Source organism: Ruditapes philippinarum, unplaced genomic scaffold (assembly GCF_026571515.1).
Source record: "Ruditapes philippinarum isolate M1 unplaced genomic scaffold, ASM2657151v2 ctg894_1_1_1_1, whole genome shotgun sequence".
Taxonomy (NCBI): domain Eukaryota; kingdom Metazoa; phylum Mollusca; class Bivalvia; order Venerida; family Veneridae; genus Ruditapes; species Ruditapes philippinarum.
Genome location: NW_026863751.1, coordinates 35,428 through 57,121, shown reverse-complemented (window position 1 = coordinate 57,121; position 21,694 = coordinate 35,428). Strand labels below are relative to the sequence as shown.

Below are 21,694 nucleotides of genomic sequence, written 5' to 3'. Positions count from 1 at the left end.
TTCTTTCATTTCTTGAAACGCTTTCAATATTATCTGTATTCAAGCTGGTTCAATGTTTAAGATCTATATAACTTATGCTCGTTTTGAAATTTAACTCTTTATATCATGTGACTTTAACAAAACAAAATATCAGCATATTGGCTGTGCAGTCTAACTTGTTTAATATGGGCTTACACTTTCAGTTCTGTGATAATGTAGCTTAACTATATATTCTGCAGAAACTTGTTACATGTTGGTCATAAAGCTTTCATTACCTTTTGGTAATGAAAGAGATGTTAAAATTTGATTGAGATTGAAAACTTCCTTATGTTTTAAAAACGGTCCGTTTTAAATCAAAGTTGTTTCTCCTTTTCAATTTTTGTCGAGCCCCCTTGTTGAGAGCTCCACATGGTTGTCACAATGGCAGTTCAGTGTATGTATGTGCGTCCAATTATCTGTCTGTGTCCATCTGGATTATGCTTGTCCGGTTGTAACTCTGTAGTAGGCAGAATTTCAAAAAACTTACCACAAATGTTTACATTAATGAGACCCTGTGTCATGCGCAAGAACATTGTGGGTTACTAAGGTCAAGGTCATACTTTAAGGTCAGATGTGTCAGCAGGCTCATTGACATACTGCCCTTGATAATCTAGTGTTATCTTGTGAGATCATTTTTCTAAAGACTATACTAAGTGTTCTGTTGTATAAAGGAAAACTTTTTTTGTGTGTTTTTTCTTATATATATTTTTTTCTAAATAAAAATACATGTAGCTATTGTTTGAGCTATATTTTTGTATACTCTTCTTATTATTCTGCAAATTGTTATAGGAACATTTTTGTGCCAAAGAGGTGGATGGAATGAATTCTTCATAAGATGTATCATGAATGATTTTCAGTATCTTACTTTTTACAATTTAATTACTAGCACAATACTTTTGTGAAAATAAGTACTTTATATACAGTGACTTTATTCCATGTTTATTTGTCTCTCTTGATCTTTCAGTCAATATTTTATATAGAATGTAATTTACCACCTGTTCCTAGCTTATTATTGTATGATGCATGATTTGTCGAGATAATTCACAGGCACGAAGCTTGCTCATTTTCCATACTACATTACACGTAATTCTTCCAGCCAATCATTTTGTCTTTCAGTCTTAGTTCCTGAACTATTATAGAAATGTGATTATTTTACTTTCAGCCGGTCCCCATCTCCGACATTATCATCTCCCGGGCCGCAGTCACCTACACTTGGCTTCAGTATTTCTATGAATGAAGTTATATCAGCTGATTCTGACGGTACAAACAGCATAACTGGGTCACATGACAGCCAGAGTCGGGAAGGATTTTATTTGTTGCGAAAAGACTCTGAGAGAAGGGCAACCCTTGTACTCATGCTTTCTAAAGAAAGCGATTTTCGTCGGGTTAGCTTTTGCATAATTTTTTTTTTTTAAACAAAGGTTGTTTTGTCACAAATGTTTATGTAGTATTAATTTTTAACTTTTTTGAAACATTTCGTAGCCTTATTATTATTATTATTATTATTATCACTTAGACACTTAATTAAGTTACTTTAAATGTTGGAAAATTAAATCAAATTTAAAATAAATTGGTAAAATAATTGTTGGAAAATTAAGTCATATTTAATAAAATAAGTTGATGCTAGTACTTGGTCAAAATCAAATTGATTTTAATTAAACATTTGTCTTAAACTGTTTATGTTTTTAGGTATTGATTTTTCCAACAATTGAAATCAAATAAATATTTAATGAAATGCTTACTTTGAACTGTTTAATGTTTTTAGGTATTGGAGACTTGGATGGAGTTGATTCACAGAGATGCTACCATATCTCATCCTAAACTTGGAAAGGTAATTGCACAACTAGTTTATATGCTGAAGTAGGAAAATAAAGTTTGACATCTCAAAGAAAAGCATTATTTTAGTTATTAAGAAATGAACATAAGGGGAATCTCAATTCTGGGATCATGTGTTTGAGCCCCACTTGGGTCACAACCATGTTACTACATGTACATATGACACCAGTACTGGTTGGTTCCAGGAAGCGGAGTTTAAACTAACATAGGGCTTAAAAGTTCTCTTGTACATTAAAAAATAAGCAATCAAATGACATAAATGATAAAGTTCCATATTGAAAATTGAGTACTGCTAAAGCTGGTGCTAGTGGGCGTTAGGGATGTTGCACTTTTTCATTATCCCTCATGTACAGATTCAATCAAATCAAGTCTGCAAATCAAGTAATTTTGTTGTGATTAATGCTTCAGAGGGATCACACTTCATCTAGACTTTTTTTCAGACTTTCTGTTGTTTTCAGGAACATTTGAGTACACTATTGAAGGCATTGTGTGATTACATCAGAGATCAGAACACTACAGTGATAAAAGATGCTCTAGGTATGTTATAATCTCTTCTTTAAAACTGCATGCCTCCAGATGAGCCAATTTTGTTTATAGAAAATTTATTCATAACTTGAGTAATAATTTACATGCTATATGCAATGACTTATTTTGCAGTATTTATCACCATATTTCTACACCATGACTAAAGCAGTAATGACTATTTTTGCATATTTTGACCTTTATTTGATTACCTATGTGGATTGAATTTGCTTTTACTTTCTTTGTTCACATAACAATATTTTACTTATTAATACATTTCCAAAATTTTCATGAAAATTAACGTGAACATTAAGGCATGCTGCTTTAATGTATGCAATGAAATTCTTAAAATTGAAATATATCTTGCGTTTGTATTAAATGAACTTTGAACACTTTCTTCTATATTGGAAGAATGACTCTCTTGCACTAAAGCTTAAGGAGATGCTCAGATGTATTAACTGTGGTGACTAGATAATCTTATATATATATTATCCAACTTGGGCACATGCCATGGGAATATCACTAATTATACTGTATGTTCAAGAAATAATATTTTACCAGGTTTTCTGATTGGGAAAAAAACTTGATTATTAAATTGGTGAATGTTGGCATGCAGGTGGGTGTTAAACAATTTCTTGTGCAGAACTCCTACATTTCTCAAGGGATTTCAACTTAATTTTCATATCAAGTGCCTTAGTACATGTTTACTAGATTTTCTCATTTGTTCATTATTTGTAGAATTACAGACCTTTGTTTTTTGTAGATTTGCCTATGTCTCTCCATCCATTCTCATGTTGTATGTACCTTTAAAAGTATTTGACATAGAGTCATGAAACTTTACAGACATGTTGATGAGCATGTTAAGTTGTGCACCTGGGTATTTCATGCGTGGATTAATTCGGTTTTGTCAGGGTTATTGCCCTTAATTTAATAAAAATTTGCTATTTTCAATTTGCCCAAAACATATTTGATCTAGAGTCATGAAACTTTACAGAAATGTTGGTCAGCATGCTTAGTTATTCATTTTTAGTTGGGAAATACCAAGATGTCAACATTGGAAAAATTGGGTATCGTTTTTATTCCCCCACCATTAAGGTGTAGGGGGAGTCATGTAGAATGTCCTTTGTCCCGTTTTCATACTGTCTTGCTGTATGCCAGTAGACAGTGGAGAGTGGGGGTAATCAAAGAGCTAATAAGGGCTGCTCAGACTTTGAAATGTTAATAAAGCATGTGTGTATTATATATATTTCAGATGTAGTAAAAGAGAAGTTAGAGTATGATCACACTGCCATGATGGAACTCCAGCTAGCGCTCTATGTTTTCCAGGAGGCCGTAAGATTTTACTTTAAATTCTTCTTGTTGTTTACATTCTTAAATGGAATATCTGAGTATTTTTGGTCATTGACTTCTAATCACTTGCTCACTACTGTGTGTTCAAATCCCACTGAGGGAGTTAGAGTTCAGTATGTGAGGAAGATATCTAGGTGGTATATAAAAGGTTGATGGTTCTACATAGGTGCTTGCTTGTGCCTGACAGAATGCATGAAAGGGGAATCTTAGATCTTTATATACCAGTAGAGCAACATAATCACTATATTACCATCAAAATACAACCACCACCAAAATAATAATTATAGGGGCACTGAGGTTTTTTGACATGATGGGAACTAGAAATATTTTTTGCAAGATTTATGTTCCATTTGATGTAGGTCTAGACCTGTAACTTGTGTGCAAAATTTCAGATCATTCGCTCACTCTGTTTTTACAGAATGAGCTAAAATTGAAAAAACATTGCACTGTTAAGAATAACTTAAATACAATACATTTTCAGTAGAGTTCCTTTAACAAAACAACATTTATTTAACATAATTGTTTACAAATTTGAGCTGAAATATCTCAGAACTATGTACATTATGAGACTCTTGACATTGTATGTTATGAAATTAATCTTGGTACTAAATATTGTCAAAGCTTAACCAGATCTGTTTTATTTTACCCAATATTGCCAATAAATGTGATACACTGATGTGCTGATAATGTTAAATTCTGCTAAATTCTGCTAAGAAGATAATTTGAGGCATATTGAGTTTTTTCTTGTGTTTGAGTTTTTTTCTTGTTTAAACACTTGGTGGCCTCCTTAAGGACTAGATTCTGGTTTATTGTCTGAAGTTACACTGGGAAATTTGATAGTTTGTCTGGTTTTTGCAGCAATTTCTTTACTGTTACTACTTTTCTTAGTGACCTAGGAAACAGGGAAAAAGATTTGAACTAGCTTTAATGAAATATGAGTTGGTATTTCCTGTTTGACAATCAAATTGTATTTTATGATTATATGAGCCGCGTCATGACAAAACCAACATAATGGGTTTGCGACCAGCATGGATCCAGACCAGCCTGGACAGTCTGATCAGGATCCATGCTGTTCGCTAACATACTCTATAACAAGTAGAGAAACTGATAGCGAACAGCATGAATCCTGATCAGACTGCGCGGAAGCGCAGGCTGGTCTGGATCCATGCTGGTCGCAAACCCACTATGTTGGTTTTGTCATGGCACGGCTCATATACCTTTTCATGAAGTTTCGTGCTTTTTTAAATTTCAGAAAATAAAAACTAAAACATTGAATATAAAAATATAGAATATTACCTATTATTATTTGATAGAATAGAAAAGTCTTCAATTGATTTTAAATTTAGATGATGAAATAGAAAAATAAGAAGATTTTTTAGTGTAAAATGAAATAAAATATTAAAATTTGTCAGGGAAAAATGAAATTATTGTAAACAAGAATGTGCATATAAAACATATACATCTGTAGTTTGGAGTCAAATCCACTGCCTGTAGTTACCATAATGAATATTTTTCAATGAAACTTATAATAAATACTGATATTTATAGATACAAAAAACACATTTTGTTACTGTTTAAAATGATACGAGGGGCAATAAAAGCCCTTTGCCATAAAAAAAAGAGTCAGACTAGCCTGTACTTGTACACTATGTATGTGACCTGACTTTGTTCTATGGACTGTTCAAATGTATCACAATATTTATATCCATTGTTCCAGCATGAAACATTAAGCAATGAACATTTCAAAAATCAAAATAATGCAAGTCTGTAAACACAGGGGTAAAGAGGTAAGGAATGAAGATAGAGATGGTAATTTAAAGTTATGAAAAAAAATCTGTATTTTATTATAGGTGAGTATTAACATGAGAATGAGGGATATTCAGCCTCACTGGATGTTTGCATTAGACAATCTTCTTAGAAACGCAACACAGGCAGCTATTACAGTACTGTCACCAGGTATGCTACTTCAGATCATTTATACCATAATAGGCATTTAAGTTAGATTTAGTTTTTGTTACTCGACTGCGACTTGGCCGTGACTAGAATTGGGCTTGAATCCTTCATCCACGGGTAGAAAGGCAGACACCTTAAGCACTAGTCCAATACTTCCATTGATAAGCTTTTATGCATTGGTTATAAGTATGTTATGTTATGTTATAAGTATATACTGTGAACTAAATATACTGTAAGATTTGACAAATTTTGTATAGATATCAATGTTGAAAATGTCAAAGTTAAATATGATGGTTTATTAATGTTACTAGCAAATTCAGTTGATAATATTAGTTCTTCAAGGTATTAGAGTGGTTCCCAAAGTAAAGAAGACATTCCCTGTTTTAGAGTACTTAGCTGTTAGATTATTAATGTGTGTCTGAAATATTGGTACTTTCACTTATTTGGACGTCTTGGTCAGTCAATTAGTCAAGGCAATTAAGTAAATTGCTAAGTAATTCTGAAGGGAAATTAAAAAAGCAAACTTTTATCCAAAGTGCAGTGTTATTAAAGAACAATCAAATATTGCCCGACCTTAATTTTACTGCGTACTAGAATAGCGTAACTTTGTCATCCAGAAATGTCAATGTTCTGTGTATTATATTTCACCTGATAAAAGATGTTTCCTCTATGAATCTTACTTTCTGCAAGAAATTACTACAGACAAGAGTAATAATCTTTCATGACAAGTAACTGAATATTTTATTTTCTTCTATAGATGGAATTTAGTCTTTTAGAGGATGAAGAAGATTTCTGTCTTAAATTGGAATATAGTGATTTTATTTTCTATATTTTATTAGTGTTTGCAACTTTGAATTAGTGAAATTTTGCAATTGAAATGTTTAAAAGTGTGTAAATATAAATAAACATACAAATATACAACAATACATGGAAATTGAATCCGGTAGACAAAATGAAGTTTTGAGGAAAAAGATTTTGTGGACTTTGTTATGTGAATGTTATTGAAAACAAATTTCATTCTTATTCACATCTGCCAAAATATTATAACTTTTGAAAACAGTTTTGAAAAATTCATATTCCTGCCAGTTGCCTACTCAGTGGCCTACAATATTATAAAGAATGTAAAAAAAAAAGTGAATACAAAATACCTTATGCATATAGATAAGAAATATATATCAAAAAGAAAGATAAACAGAACTTTTCCCCAATTGTATTGAGTTATTTAGATGTTTTCTCCTTACATGTGATGAGTTTTGAATATGTTTATTATACATGTATAATTGTATTGTGATGTGTACGTAATCATAGCTTCACTTATTGCAGACATAATATCATTATGATAAGAGAAGTACATATATAAGGTGTTGTCTTGGATTTCATATCTTGGGTCGCAAAATGTATTATCAGGTTTTTAGCTCACCTGTCACAAAGTGACAGGGTGAGCTTTTGTGATCGCTTTTCGTCCGGCGTCCGTCTGTCCGTCCGTAAACTTTTACTTTAAATGACATCTCCTCATAAACCACTAAGCCAATTTCATCCAAACTTCACAGGAATACTCCTTTGGTGGTCACCTTTAAAAATATTTCAAAGAATTTAATTCCATGCAGAACTCTGGTTGCGATGGCAACCGAAAGAAAAAACTTTAAATATCTTCTTTTAAAAAACCCAAAGAGCTAGAGCTTAGATATTTGGCATAAAACATCTTCTAGTGAGTGTCTACCAAGTTTGTTCAAATAAAAGCCCTGGGGTCAAAATTGGCCCTGCCCCAGGGGGTCATTGATTTTCTCTATATGCATATAGTAAAAACTTAAAAAATCTTCTTTTAAAGAACCCAAAGAGCTAGAGCTAAGATATTTAGCATGAAACATGTTCTTATGGGTGTCTACCAAGTTTGTTCAAATAAAAGCCCTGGGGTCAAAATTGGCCCCGCCCCAGGGGTCATTGATTTTCCTTATATGTGTAAAGCAAAAACTTAAAAATCTTCTTTGAAAAAAACCAAATAGCTAGAGTTTAGATATTAAGCATGAAACATCTTCTAGTGAGTGTCTACAAAGTTTGTTCAAATAAAAGCCCTGGGGTCAAAACTGGCCCCGCCCCAGGGGTGTCATTGTTTTTAACTATATGTGTATAGTAAAAACTTAAAAAAATCTTCTTTTAAAAAGCCCAATGAGCTAGAGCTTAGATGTTTAGCATGAAACATCTTCTTATGGGTGTCTACCAAGTTTGTTCAAATAAAAGCCCTGGGGTCAAAATTGGCCCGGCCCCAGGGGGTCATTGATTTTCCCTATATGCATATAGTAAAAACTTAAAAAATCTTCTTTTAAAGAACTCAAAGAGCTAGAGCTAAGATATTTAGCATCAAATATGTTCTAATAGGTGTCTACCAAGTTTGTTCAAATAAAAGCCCTGGGGTCAAAATTGGCCCCACCCCGGGGGTCATTGATTTTCCTTATAATGTGTATAGCAAAAACTTAAAATCTTCTTTGAGAAAACCCAAATAGCTAGAGTTTAGATATTAAGCATGAAACATCTTCTAGTGAGTGTCTACAAAGTTTGTTCAAATAAAAGCCCTGGGGTAAAAATTGGTCCTGCCCCAGGGGTTATTGATTTTACTTATTTGTAAACAAAATAGCTAGAGCTTAGATATAAAGCATGAAACATCTTCTTGTGGGTGTCTACCAAGTTTGTCCTGGGGTAAAAATTGGCCCTGCCCTGGGAGGTCATTGTTTTTCCCTATCTGTATATAGTAAAACTTAAAAAAATCTTCTTATAAAAAAACCCAGAGCTAGAGCTTAGATATTTATCATGAAACATCTTCTAATGGGTGTGGGGGGGCTATATACAGGTGAGCGACCTCAGGGCCATCATGGCCCTCTTGTTTTGTTTTACATTTGACTCCTTTGCAGCATTCTTTTTCAGAAAAAAAAAGCATAGGAAAAAAGAATATTGTGTTTGACACAATTATAAAATATGTCTCTTAATTATTTTTTTAGGGAAAACAAATGGGTTCAACTTTTACCACAATTCGCATACTATAAATGATGGTGAGACAATATATGGTAGAATTTTATACTGATGAATTTTCTCTGTAAATAGACTATTAGTGAGATATAGCTAATACTTGACCAATGTTATTTTTTTTCTACATTTATAGAGTTAGGAGCAAATTTAGCTGGTGATGCTGATGACAGGGACATGGGTACCTCAGGGGTGCCCTCAACAACTTCAGGAAAGTCAGCAACAGGGGTGTATAGGAAATCAGTGAATATGGAAATTAGAAGCCAGTTAGAATCATCTGAAGATGAGAATTTATCGTAAGATTTTATATGAAATTATGTATGAACATTATTTAGGCCAAGTTCTTGTGGTTTTAAAATTCCTGTATGTTGTAATTAAGGATGTAACAACACTTAAGTGAAATTTTATATATGTATAAAATTATTCTTCTAAAAAAATTTTCAAACATGCAAGAATATGTTAAATATGTACTGCAAAGGTTTATAAGCATTATAAGTAATCATTAAAATGTATGCGTTCATTTCTTATTGAAAAATTTGGCTTAGACTTTATCGAAAATAAATTTCTAATTACCTCCCTTTAATTATATGAAATGTAAATTCGGTAATATCTTTACAAATAAAACTTTTTGAACATTCAATATTGATAAATCTTCATTTGAGCATCATATATATGATATAAAACCTTAAAAAAATTGAGTTACAGGATCTTTATTTTATTCTCATGAAAGATTTAATGTAAAATGCTTTTAGCTTCTATAGATTCTTAAATATATAGGTGTTGATATTGAAACAATAAATATGTCTCAGATAACCAAAGATATGTGAAGTCACTGTAAACATGTATAAGAAATTAATAATTGTAGAAATATTTTTTGAAGAAGAAATTTAGATATAATCAGGATAGAATAACAAGTATAAAAATGATACATCTATTTGGAACACTCTGTTAAAATTTGAAAAATAATAATATAACCTGGAAAAATGATGCTTCAATTGGAAAACTATTACTTTAATTGGAAAATAATACTTTAATTGGAAAGGTAGTTGGTAAAATGTGATATATTTGCTTGTAAACAAGAGGCAATAAGTTTAATAGAAGCATGTGTCTGGTGCCATGTTTTATGTTTAGGTTTCTAAAACAACTGAGTTTTGAATTTGCAACACTATACACTCTTAAAAAGACAATGTTAGACGATTGCTGTGATACTATCCATAATGTAAACTTTTTAACAAAATACCTTAAGTACATTGTTATATACTGTTTTATACTCAATCAAATTAAAACCATGAAACAAGTGATAGACTTATAAATCTTTATTTTTGGCATAACTGGCTAAGAAACATCAGACCAAATGAATGATTATATGATAAATATAACTAAAACTTGAAATAAGACATAAAACATGTTAAAACCATTAAGTCTGGTGTAGTCCGAGCCAGTATGTCTCCTTCTTTCTTGGTATTGGCTTACGAGCCTAATCCCCATATACTGTCTAAGTTATTCTTTTTTTAAATGTTTACTGTTCTTCCTATAATAATGAATGTTTTCAGGTTGTTACAAGAATTGTTAGAGGTACAGAAAGCTTATAATGATCTGTTGAAGAAATCCATAACTGAGAAGAAGTTGCAAATGGAAGTATTGCAGTGAGTATAAATCATCCTTACTTCATACAGTGTCAAGCTAATCTTTGTCAATTGTTGACTAACTTAATTGTTGTACAAGTTCTATTAAAATCAACCACTTGCCCCTCACAGCTGTGGGTTCGAATCCCGACAGGGACTTTGGATTCTTTCATGTGAGGAAGCTATCCAGCTAGCTTACGGAACATCTGTGGTTCTTCTCAGGTGCCTGTTCGTGCCTGAAATAATGCACCTAAGGGCACCTGAGGTCTTCCTCCACCAGTAAAGCTGGAACGTCGTGATATGACCTATACTGTGTGGATGTGACGTAAAACCCAAAACAAATCTATTAAAATCACTTAGACTAATCAGCACACATGCCATATCTGTGGGTTTGAGTCTCATCAGAATCCTTTATGTGAGGAAGTTGTCAAGGTAGGTTCTGAAAGGTTTGTGGTTCTACTCCAGTGCCAGGTAGTGCCTTAGATAACACTTAAAGGGATACCTGAAGTCTTTCTTCCTGACAAAAGCAGGACAGTGGTCACATGATCATTACAATGTCAGTTTAAAAACTGATAAAATTCTCAAATAAACTAACATCGTCATATGTGGAAACATAACACAGAATCATATGTGGAAACATAACACAGAAACAATAAAACCCTCAATCTCTTGGTTGAAGGATAGGCACCATAACTACTTGGCCTTTGTTTAACCTACTCATGAAAAGTGAATTTTTATTTAAAATTATTCCGGTAGAATGAGTGCTGTTAAAAGTCGACATTTTATAAGGTCTGAATTGATCCAGTTGATGACTACGGTGTATTAGTCATAACATTTTAATGCATTTTGTGAAGAAATTAATTGAACTACATTTTATATATTTCATTTGTTTTACTGTACAGGTAATTTTCAATATTTGTTAAGTTTTCTTAAAAATATTATACCAAGAAATGATCTTTTGAGATATACTGTTTTTAATTGCAGACAAGCATTAAGTGGTCAGAGAATAGTTGGAGCATCAAGCCCAGGTCCGTCACCAATGACACCTGCTGTAGTGATAAATGAACCACCAGATGAACATTTGGTACAGTGGTTGAAACAGTGTAGAATAGATTCCAATTCCAGAGATCAGGTATGTTATATCATTCTATTTCGTCAAAACACTTTCGGTCTAAATGAGAGATAGTACTGCGCATGCGCCAATTCAGTGTGCTGCATGCCGTCGTGAGGACGACACGCTAAGTCATATCAATAATTTGTAAACGCGGTTTACAATAAGATTTATCGAGTTTTGTTGCTTAATATCGGATATATTTTGAGTAATATTCATCAATTGATTATCGGACGACGTTCGATATTTATATTATTGTGTATTTTGTGTAAAAATAGGATTTTTCGTTGTAACACGTGGTGTTCAACATAAAATAATGGCGGAATCAAGTAAGAAAAGTCTCGTTTAATTTTCCAATTATGCTGCAAACTGTTTTATCATTAAAAGTATGTGATACACATGCCAGCTTTATGTGGTGTAAGACACTCATCTTTGCTATTTCTGTTCTTTATGCAAATAAAATTAGCACATCATTAAGGTAAAAAGCTGTCAAATATCTATTACATAGAGAGCTGTTGTAGGGTGTATAAAAGTAGTTATATAGTTGGAGTTGATGTGGGATACATTTGCAAATATAGCCAGAATGAGGTCTATATGACCCAGGGCCCCATTTACTCTGTAATACACCATTACACACTTGAGATTATGACATTTTCAGTTTGTTTTAGGGTTAAAAAACTTACCAAACTTCTACCCTCAGAGTGTTAAGTCCATGCATATTCCAATTTTGGTTTAGTACACTTTTTTGAGAGAGTGGTTGTCATCAAAAAAGGTGATGTCATTCCTATTATGTCACATAGATTTACATTAATCCTAGTTTATATGTTTATTTTTCAGATTATCAATGAACAGTATACATTAGATGACTTGTTGGAATATGTTACATTAGAACAGTTACAAAAACTCAATATAAAGTGAGTTCCTTACTCATATATAGATATACATATTTTTCTTTTATCCATTAAAATAATAAGTTTGAAGGGTTTAAAATAAGGGACGTTATCTCCCTGTGTGTTAATTACAATGAAAGTATATTTCATCTTTACACTTAAATTCATTTTGATTAATTATACTAAGTTGAATACATACTGCAATAGGATTTCAAAAGTTTGAGTAATATGTTTTTTTAAGAAAAACAGAAAATTTTATCATTATACATGTATAGGCATTATACACATATAAAAGGAAAGATGTTGGTAGTATTTTGGTTTTTACAGCTATTCATTTAAATACATGTAATTGTTTATACATGTATATTTTTTATGTTACAGAGGCGGCATTGTTTGTAGAATATGGAGAGCTATACAGGCACATCGTGCTAAACATAAGAAAACTAAGAGGTAGCACTGACTCACACATTCATCCTTATACTTGTCTATATTTGTCCATCCATCCCACCAACTGCCAACTCTGTGTGTGTAAAGAATCATGATAAATATACAAAGTACTCAAAACAAATACATGAACTCCCGCTACATGTGTCAACTTCTTGTGTATAAAAAAAAAACATGCATACAGTCATGGAATTTTAAAACACATTTTATGTGCATGTGTGATACTCTATAGCATACCTTGAGATGTTTTATATGTGTTAAGCATGGATGTTATACCATCATGACTTGTGTGGGGGCAATATAAGCTACCAGTCAGAGCTAGCTGGCCTGACATGTTGAGTGCCATAATGTGAAATAAAAATAATAGGCACCTGGATACTGACTGGGATGCTGGAATGTGCATAATAATTGGGCTAAAACAGCTCCTTATGATTGGTTTGAAAATAATATGCGCAATCTAAACTGCTACAGTTCTGTTGAATCTATAATATAAAGGCACCAAGCTTCATACAAAATTTTCACCTGGAGGTGAACTAAAATAAAAACTTGAACAGTGAATTTTTAAAATAGAAGTCATGATTTATGGCTTGAATTACTGTCATTTGATGTTGATGTAATTTGAATTGAAATAACCAAAAAAAAAGTGCAGGCACTTGGGATATTAGAGATGAAAAGGATAATTACATGGCTAAAATTGTCTAACAGCAAAATTTACAGTTGATTATGGAATTTAAACAGAACTGAACAAGAAAAGTGAAAATAGTTTCAATTATTGTTCTTATTGGCAAACTCGCAACATTTGATTTTTTAAGATCGATAAAAATATAAATGAGCAAGGTGATATCGCCGATAAAGATTATTTTACTTATGTATGTAATTTGTTTTACAGAGTTAGCTTCAAGTTTTAAAGTTTTGTCTATTTTTATATTGTATGTTGAAGTCTGGCTCTGTTAAAGAAATAATGATGCTTGATAAGAGAGTACCTATATGAAAATAATGTATTTTAACATACAGACAGTGATCCTATTCAAATAATATTTATTGTCAGACATTAAGTGAAAAGGAAGTCATACAGAGTGTATGGAAAAATAGAAAGTAAACTTATCACTTTTCTTCTGTAGCTACGCATAAAAACAAAGTTTGTTCTATTTTTATTTTTATTTTTTTTCAAAATGAAACTTTACTTTTCACCCTGTATGATGCATCAGAATTTCTTTCTAGAGTTAAGTAGCATAGTTTTTTCATAGAATACATTTTTAACATACACTTTTTCTGTTTGTAACAATCTTAAATGAATTTTTTGCATTTTTTTTATCATGATTTTATATCATTATTTTGTCATTTTTTTTGTCAGTTGTTAGCCCTGTTAAATGTTTATAGTAGAACAGCTCCCATTTATTGTCCTGACTTGATTTTATGTTTTAATTTTTTTTTATTATTATTATAATGTAACTGATTTTTAATGTTTAGTGCAATACTGTATTGATTTATTTTATTGTATTTTTTTTTTATTTAATTTTGCCTGTTTGTAGTAATAATTTCATTTTAGCTATTTTAGTGGTTTAATGTTTTACAGTCAGTATTTTATAATGTCAGTGTAAACACGGTCATACCGTCAACATTTTTATATTTGATCACTTTTGTTGATTTTTTTTTTATTTTACTTTTCTCCCCTCACAAGTAATTACAAGTGCTTAGTTAAAATAATTTTACGTCATTGGAGACACTTTAGGTCTTGGTCAGGATCATGCTTCTAATGGCTGGGGATATTGCCCATAGATAAAATAACTCGAATATTGTTATGATAACCAGTGAGATACTGGGTTTTATCAGTGAAATAAAACCGATATCACTCATAGTATATCACTTGGTGTCTTAGTGTGAGTGACAAAGCTTAGCAGTACTCCTTGTGCTGTGCATGATGCCATAAATTTATGTTAAAATTAATTGTTGCATTTGGTTCTTTATGGCATATTTCTTGATTAAAAAATAATTTCATTAAATTTGCTTAGTTACATTGCAAAAATGACATATAAAACTTTAATAATTTTTCTTAATGCAACCTTTGAGTGCCTGATGTTATCTTTTTATTTGTGTCTTTTTCCTGCACTTCCTCAAAAACAATTGAAAAGTACTGTTTAATTAGTTATAAGGCATAAAACAAAAGAGATTTTTTTTTTGATTTTGTGAATTTGGTACATGTCTCGCATCAAAGTGAAAAAATATCCATGTTATCACTGTCTCTATGTTCTTGTGAAAATATTGAAATTTTCTCACTCCTTTAAGCATATTCACTCAAATAAAGTTATCCTCTATATTTTCACTGGATGAACAATAATTTGGCCTACATAAGTGCTGAAGTGTGTAGTAAAATATTTTTGCGGAGTTTTTTATTTGACAAAGTTATTTAAATCAAAAAGAAAAACATATAAGATATTCATTGCTTATAATTATAATATATTATTAAAATAATTGTATGTGTAACAGGTTTTACAACATGTCAATGATGACAAAATATCCAAATATAACGAATCAGCCATGCTTTATCCAGAATGTAGGACAAAACCCCACACATCAAAACCCCACTTATGTCCACTCTATAAAATCTAAGGTGTGGGGTTTTCCCACTGTAAAATTTATGTGTGGGGTTTTGTCCACTCTATAAAATTGAAGGTGTGGGGTTTTGTCCACTCTTTAAAATTTTGATGTGTGGGGTTTTGTCCGTCTTCAGCTTTATCCATGTTTTGTGTATGTTTGTTTCGCACACATCGTTTTTTGTTGATTTGTGCTTTTATATAATCAGCCCCTGATCTCAATTTTTTTTCTTGTGGAGATTATGTTTTTGGTGATGTGCAAAATATGCTTCTGTAAAGAAATGATATAATATACATAAAGACATTCTCTCCCCCGATATACATGTATTGTATCATGTTGTACATGGAGATAGTATTGTCTTGTGTGTGATATTGATGGGGCATTGTTGTGATATTGGTTTAATTGTTAGAAATATTGGAAAGGTGTTTGTTTGTCTTAACTTTATCGTACATGAAATATTGGAAATCGTGTGTGTCTATAAAAATATATTATAAGTTCATGTTTAAGAGGGGTTTGTTAGAAAAGGTGACTACAGCTGTTGCACAAACATGGGTTAAATGAGAAAATTATGTGTAAAAAGAAATAGAAGAAAAGTGTTACGTTGAATTACATCAATGCTTTAATGTTAAACTTGTTACTGAAATATCGAGAAAGACTAATTTGTAGAATTAATAGTTTAATTACATTCAAATTAAAATGATGATCTTAATTTGTGAGTAGAATATTTAAGTGACATCATTTTTGAAAAATAATGTTTTTTTGTTTTTTTTTTTTTTTTTTTTTTCAAATTTCAGCAAAATTTATGATTGGAGCATCTGTGAAGTATTTTTACATTGAAACCTTTTTCTTTTCCAACTTAAAACATACAAGACATAAACTCCAATGTTGGTGCATTGTTTTCCCAGTGCCTTTTGATGGACTTGCATGCATCAGTAGGTTGCAAGGTTTACACTTATTTCACCTCTCTGTGTCAGTGATAAGTGAATGTTCATATATCCAACCCTTAACCTGCTGAATTTCTTAAATGGACTAGTCCAACTTCCATTTTAGAACTGTCCATTACCAGTTTAAGGGATATCAAGATGAAAATTTAAAGTAAGTCAGCCAACAATATAGAGATCAGCCTGGTCGGACAGCATGTAATGTGCAAACTGGCCTGACTTTATACTGGCAGTAAAGGCAATTTTTTTCATTTCCAGCAGGTTAAAAGTCCGTGGCCGAGTGGTTTAGGTCGTTGACTTCAAACCACTTGCCCCTCACAGCTGTGGTTTTAGAATCCCGACAGTGACTTTGGATTCTTTCATGTGAAGAAGCTATCCAGCTATCTTACAGAAGTCGGTGATTCTACCCAGGTGCCCGTCCGTGCCTAAAATAATGCATGGAAGGGCACCTGAGGTCTTCCTCCACCAGTAAAGCTGGAATGTGGCCATATGACCTGTAATGTGTGGGTGTGACTTGAAACCCAATTAAACAAACAAACAATCCAGCAGGTTAAGAGTTTTAAATACATCAATCAGGTCTGGAGTTGGAATGTTATCATATTTTATAATTCATTTGTAAACAATAACTATCCATTTGAAGTTGAAATGCCACATTTTATAATGTTAGTTCATTTGTAGAAAAAAATAACTATCCATTTTAAATCACATATTTTATTTTGATATATAAATAAAACATTTACAGCATTCTAAACATGTTTTGAAAATTTTGCTCACAGTGTACGTTATGTTTATATATGCATACCTTGTTTCTGTTTAGCCATGTTTAACTCGTTTATATCATCTTGAATACAATCAAGCTTAAACCTTCTCTGTCATTAACTTGCTTTGTAGTGCTTATTTGTGAATAATACACATTTGTAAGGTTAACTTGTCACTATTTTATTCTATTTAATTGCTAAAAAAACTAAGGAAATGTCACTTGTTGAAAGCGTGTTATTTTAAAGATCATTATAAAATATTTTATTTTTCTCTCCTCATAGTGATCAAATGAATTGAAAATTGTTAACAACACAAATGCAGTGTATTTATTTGTGATTAAGGGAGTTTGTCTGTTATATACAGTTGTATACTTCTTTTGGGTTTTAATATTGAAATTATTAAAATACATTGAAGCATATAAATGTACATGTACTTGTTTACGTTTCATCATTTATTGACAAGATTTTAAATTTCATGTTAATGTAGCTCATGTTAACTTTTTACAAGTTTAGAATTTAACATTCTGCCTCTGCCCATCTTTGTAAGGTGTTATGAGGTAATTTACATTAGCCACCCTATTGTATTTATTGTTAAACTTTAACTATTTTTTAAAAAAAGCAAGTTTACTTGTGCCTTTTCTTAATTACCTAATAATCTTATTTTTACAGAATGTTCTTTTTTAAATGTGTATTTAAGTATTTGAAATCTATGTCATTTTAATTAGATTTTTTTTTTCCATGTAGAATATATATGTTTACCAATTTTTACAGATAGGAAAGATACTCGTAAGCTGAATAGGGTGCAAATCTTGGCCTATTGGAAATAAGACTATATTAGGAGTTGTGAGCTCAGCACTATTTTGCCAATATTTGTATTCCTTCACTTCAAAACTCAAAAAGCTTTTTCGCATAATTAGAAACTTCTACTTTATAAATATTTTTTTAGTATTGATAAACAGAAATTCCTTTAACTTTTAATTACCAATTTCAAATCTAAAGTATGTTAAGTCTCACTTACACAATTCAATTGGGAATGAGTAATGAAAAGACTTGATATTTATAAGAAATTTTTAAGCTTTGAAAGTAACAATTTGAATTTCAGTCCTTTGGTAGAAAATTTATTCTCTGAATGACTTGAATGAAAGGAATAATATGATTAAAAATTTCAACACTTATTGATTAATTTTTGGAAAATTGATATGCTGATAAGTACAACATTAAACCTGAAACAGAACAAATTAAAGATACATGAACTATGTATATCATGCAAGTATCTATAGCTGCTACTTTGACCTTACAACATGAGTATTTCATGTATATTCCCTTTACTGGTCATCAAAAAGGTTCTTGTAAAGGCATTAAGCTGTAACAATGCATTTCACAATATGGATGATAACTTAAATCTTGTGTAATTATACTGCTGAACTTCACTGTAGAGATAGATATATTGATGTAAATATGATTACAATATGTAATATACACTAGCCTCTCTTACATTCCTGCACAGATTACATATATATTGGGCTAAACAGATGTTATTTATATTCACCTGCACAGATGTCATCTGTTTACATTAGCTGCCCATTATGGCATGCACAGATGTCCTATATTGGTCTGTACATGTGTCAGCTACATTGTCCTTTATGGATGTTATCTGTATTTGCCTGCACATACATTGGCTGCATATTATGGCAGGCACAAATGACATCTTCTATATTGGCCTATATGTGTGTTGTCTGTATTGGCCTTTATGGATGTTATCTGTATTTGCCTGCACAAACATTGGCTGCATATTATGGCAGGCACAAATGACGTCTTATATATTGGCCTATATGTGTGTCGTCTGTATTGGCCTTTATGGATGTTATCTGTATTGACCTTTTCAGATGACATCTGTATTCACCTGTATATTTATCATCTTTATTCATCTGCACAGATGTTACCTTTATAGGCCAGCACAGATGTCACCTTTATTGGCCAGCACAGATGTCACCTTTATTGGCCAGCAGATATTTCATCTATATTGGTCAGCACACATGTCATCTGTATTGGCCAGCACATGTCATATATTGGCCAGCACACATGTCATATATTGGCCAGCACAGATGTCATCTATATTGACCAGCACACATGTCATCTATATTGGCCAGCACACATGTCATCTATATTGGCCAGCACACGTCATATGTAATTGCCAGCACAGATGTCATATGTAATGGCCAGCACAGATGTCATATTGGCTAGCTCAAATGACGGCTTCATCGGCCAGCACAGATATTAATTTATTTTGGCCTGCACAGAATGATGTCACCTATAATATTGCCATCATTGTTTTTCTTGCCATTTCACAAAGTTAAACATATTTATAACTCTCCTTCTATACAAATTGTTATGTTTTTCACTTAGTGTTTTATCAATACAAACTTCCAAATAGAATACATGATTATTTCCAGAATCAGGAATAGTTAAGTTTTTAAAAAAACACACACCCACACAGTGAATTATTTTTAAATATCTTAAATTGGCTCAAATTTTAGTTTAAACTGTATTGTTTTAACATGTATTAAAATTTTTTATGTTTTGTTGTTATGGGATGTTTTGAATTGTACATTTATTTTGATTTCACATTTTAGATTGTGTTATCATTATTCTTATATCATTAAGTTTGCCTAAATTTGTAATGTATGTTGGAGTAAATGATTTGAGCCGCATCATGACAAAACCAACATAGTGCGTTTGCGACCAGCATGGATCCAGACCAGCCTGCGCATCCGCGCAGTCTGATCAGGATCCATGCTGTTCGCTATCAGTTTCTCTACTTGTTAAAAGATTTAAAAGTGTATAGCATGGATCCTTATCAGACTGTGCGGATGCGCAGGCTGGTCTGGATCCATGCTGGTCGCAAACGCACTATGTTGGTTTTGTCGTGACGCGGCTCAAATGATTTATCATTTTGAATACTGATTAATCATATTAAGTAAAACTTTAAACTATCATGATTAATTGTTTGACTTAAATGACATGTATGAAGAAAAAATAAAATCTATTTCATATATAGCCTCTTTGATATTTTCTGTAATGACCTACGGATAAGCTGTGTATCTTGTCAACAACATTTCACCACTTACACTTAGACTGATGTGAGGTGTGTAGGTGTTAGAAATATTCTCCTAGTTATAACACATGAAAATACTATCTGATATGTGTGTGGGTCCACGAAGATAACAGCTTGTAACACCTTGGGGATTTATTTTTATTCACACGTAAAACACAATGTAGTTTTATATTTATATGTGATTGGATCTTTCTGACAAAACCATGTTTCTGTATCATATATCTTCAGGCATGTAAAGCATTACAAAAGTTGTATACATACTTAAACAAAATTTCTTTTTTTCCCATTCTTAAATTATGAAAGGCTGGAAGAACTAGGCAAATTCAGGGTAGTAGTTTACTAAAAATCTAACTTACAACCAATCACAGGTTTCCAAAATTCATAGCAGAGGATGTAGCAGAAGTTACTTAATTTGGTACTACATCCTATGCATGTTGTCAGGTCACTTCACTCTTGTGATTTGATCAGCTATTTTTGTATAAAGACTGTGGGTCTAAAAAGAGATCTTTTTCACTGTATTTATTTAGTTAATATTTGTCAAAAAAAGCATTCTTTCTGGTGGTTTCTGTGTTAATCAGACCCTTTACCTCATGAGCATATTGTGAAAAATGGCCGTTTTCATTGAAAAGCCTCTTGTTACAAGTTCAAACTGCTATGAAACTGTGAAAAATGCTTTAATACTAATGAAACTTGGCACAAATGTTGACTGGACCATAGCCTCTGTATCAGCATGGTCAATCTGAAATTTTTCTGTTACAATGGCAACAGGGGGTGTTTCAAAATTGCCAAAAATCACTATTTTGCATTGGTTTTTTCCATCAAAACTGATTTCAAAGTGCTACAACTTGTCAATGGATTGAGATAGAGTAAAAGACTTCTCAGTGTTGGTTACATGTTACCTTACAATCAACCTGAGGCTATTTTAAGCCCGTCACATGTTTAAAGTTTTCTTTGCGGTGAGGGGTACTCACCGCCCCCCTTCAAACCCCCAAACAGAAGAGGGCACATCCCCCTTGATGTACCTTTTTGATGAGGGGCGACACACTTTTTAACAACATTTCTCGAATGAAAAACAGTGTTTGGGGCTTAAATAGGCTAATTTTTCACTGTTTGAGGCCTCAAAAAGGGACAGGGGTGGTCGAAAAAGTCCTCAAAACACATCTTTATCAGGTAAAGGGTTACTTCATGTTAAAAATGTAGATTCTAATTGGTTGAACAAATTTGTGGGCAAATTGTCGAATTCATGTACCATTGAGCATTTTCAGCTTAAAAACAGCATAATTTTATTCATATAATGAGTGTGCAGGTAAAAACAAACTATACCTGTATTTTCGTCAATGGATGGAAATGTGCCCAAATGAAATAAGGAGCCATTTCTCTTGTTCTTTTCTTTAGTTTAACATAGGGCCATTGACTAATTATTTTATTGTCACAGAATGAACTTGATTGTTCTCATTATACCCCCGCACAACAAAGTTGTAAGGGGGGTATACTGGAATCAGCTTGTCCCTCCGGCTG

At 32.1% G+C, this 21,694-nt stretch overlaps 1 protein-coding gene across 1 annotated transcript in view; it reads left to right on the top strand.

The window, feature by feature from the left end:
- Nucleotides 1–20,116, top strand: part of LOC132723228 (mitogen-activated protein kinase kinase kinase 5-like) — a 76,416-nt gene extending 56,300 nt beyond the window's left edge. The window contains exons 32-41 of the mRNA XM_060707905.1: nt 1,181–1,403; nt 1,784–1,849; nt 2,313–2,391; nt 3,629–3,708; nt 5,577–5,682; nt 8,834–8,993; nt 10,251–10,343; nt 11,307–11,454; nt 12,271–12,347; nt 12,705–20,116. Coding sequence (XP_060563888.1) covers nt 1,181–1,403; nt 1,784–1,849; nt 2,313–2,391; nt 3,629–3,708; nt 5,577–5,682; nt 8,834–8,993; nt 10,251–10,343; nt 11,307–11,454; nt 12,271–12,347; nt 12,705–12,777 — 1,105 coding nt within the window. The 3' untranslated portion in view covers nt 12,778–20,116. The remainder of the gene's footprint in view (nt 1–1,180; nt 1,404–1,783; nt 1,850–2,312; nt 2,392–3,628; nt 3,709–5,576; nt 5,683–8,833; nt 8,994–10,250; nt 10,344–11,306; nt 11,455–12,270; nt 12,348–12,704) is intronic.
- The last annotated feature ends 1,578 nt before the right edge of the window (nt 20,117–21,694 follow it).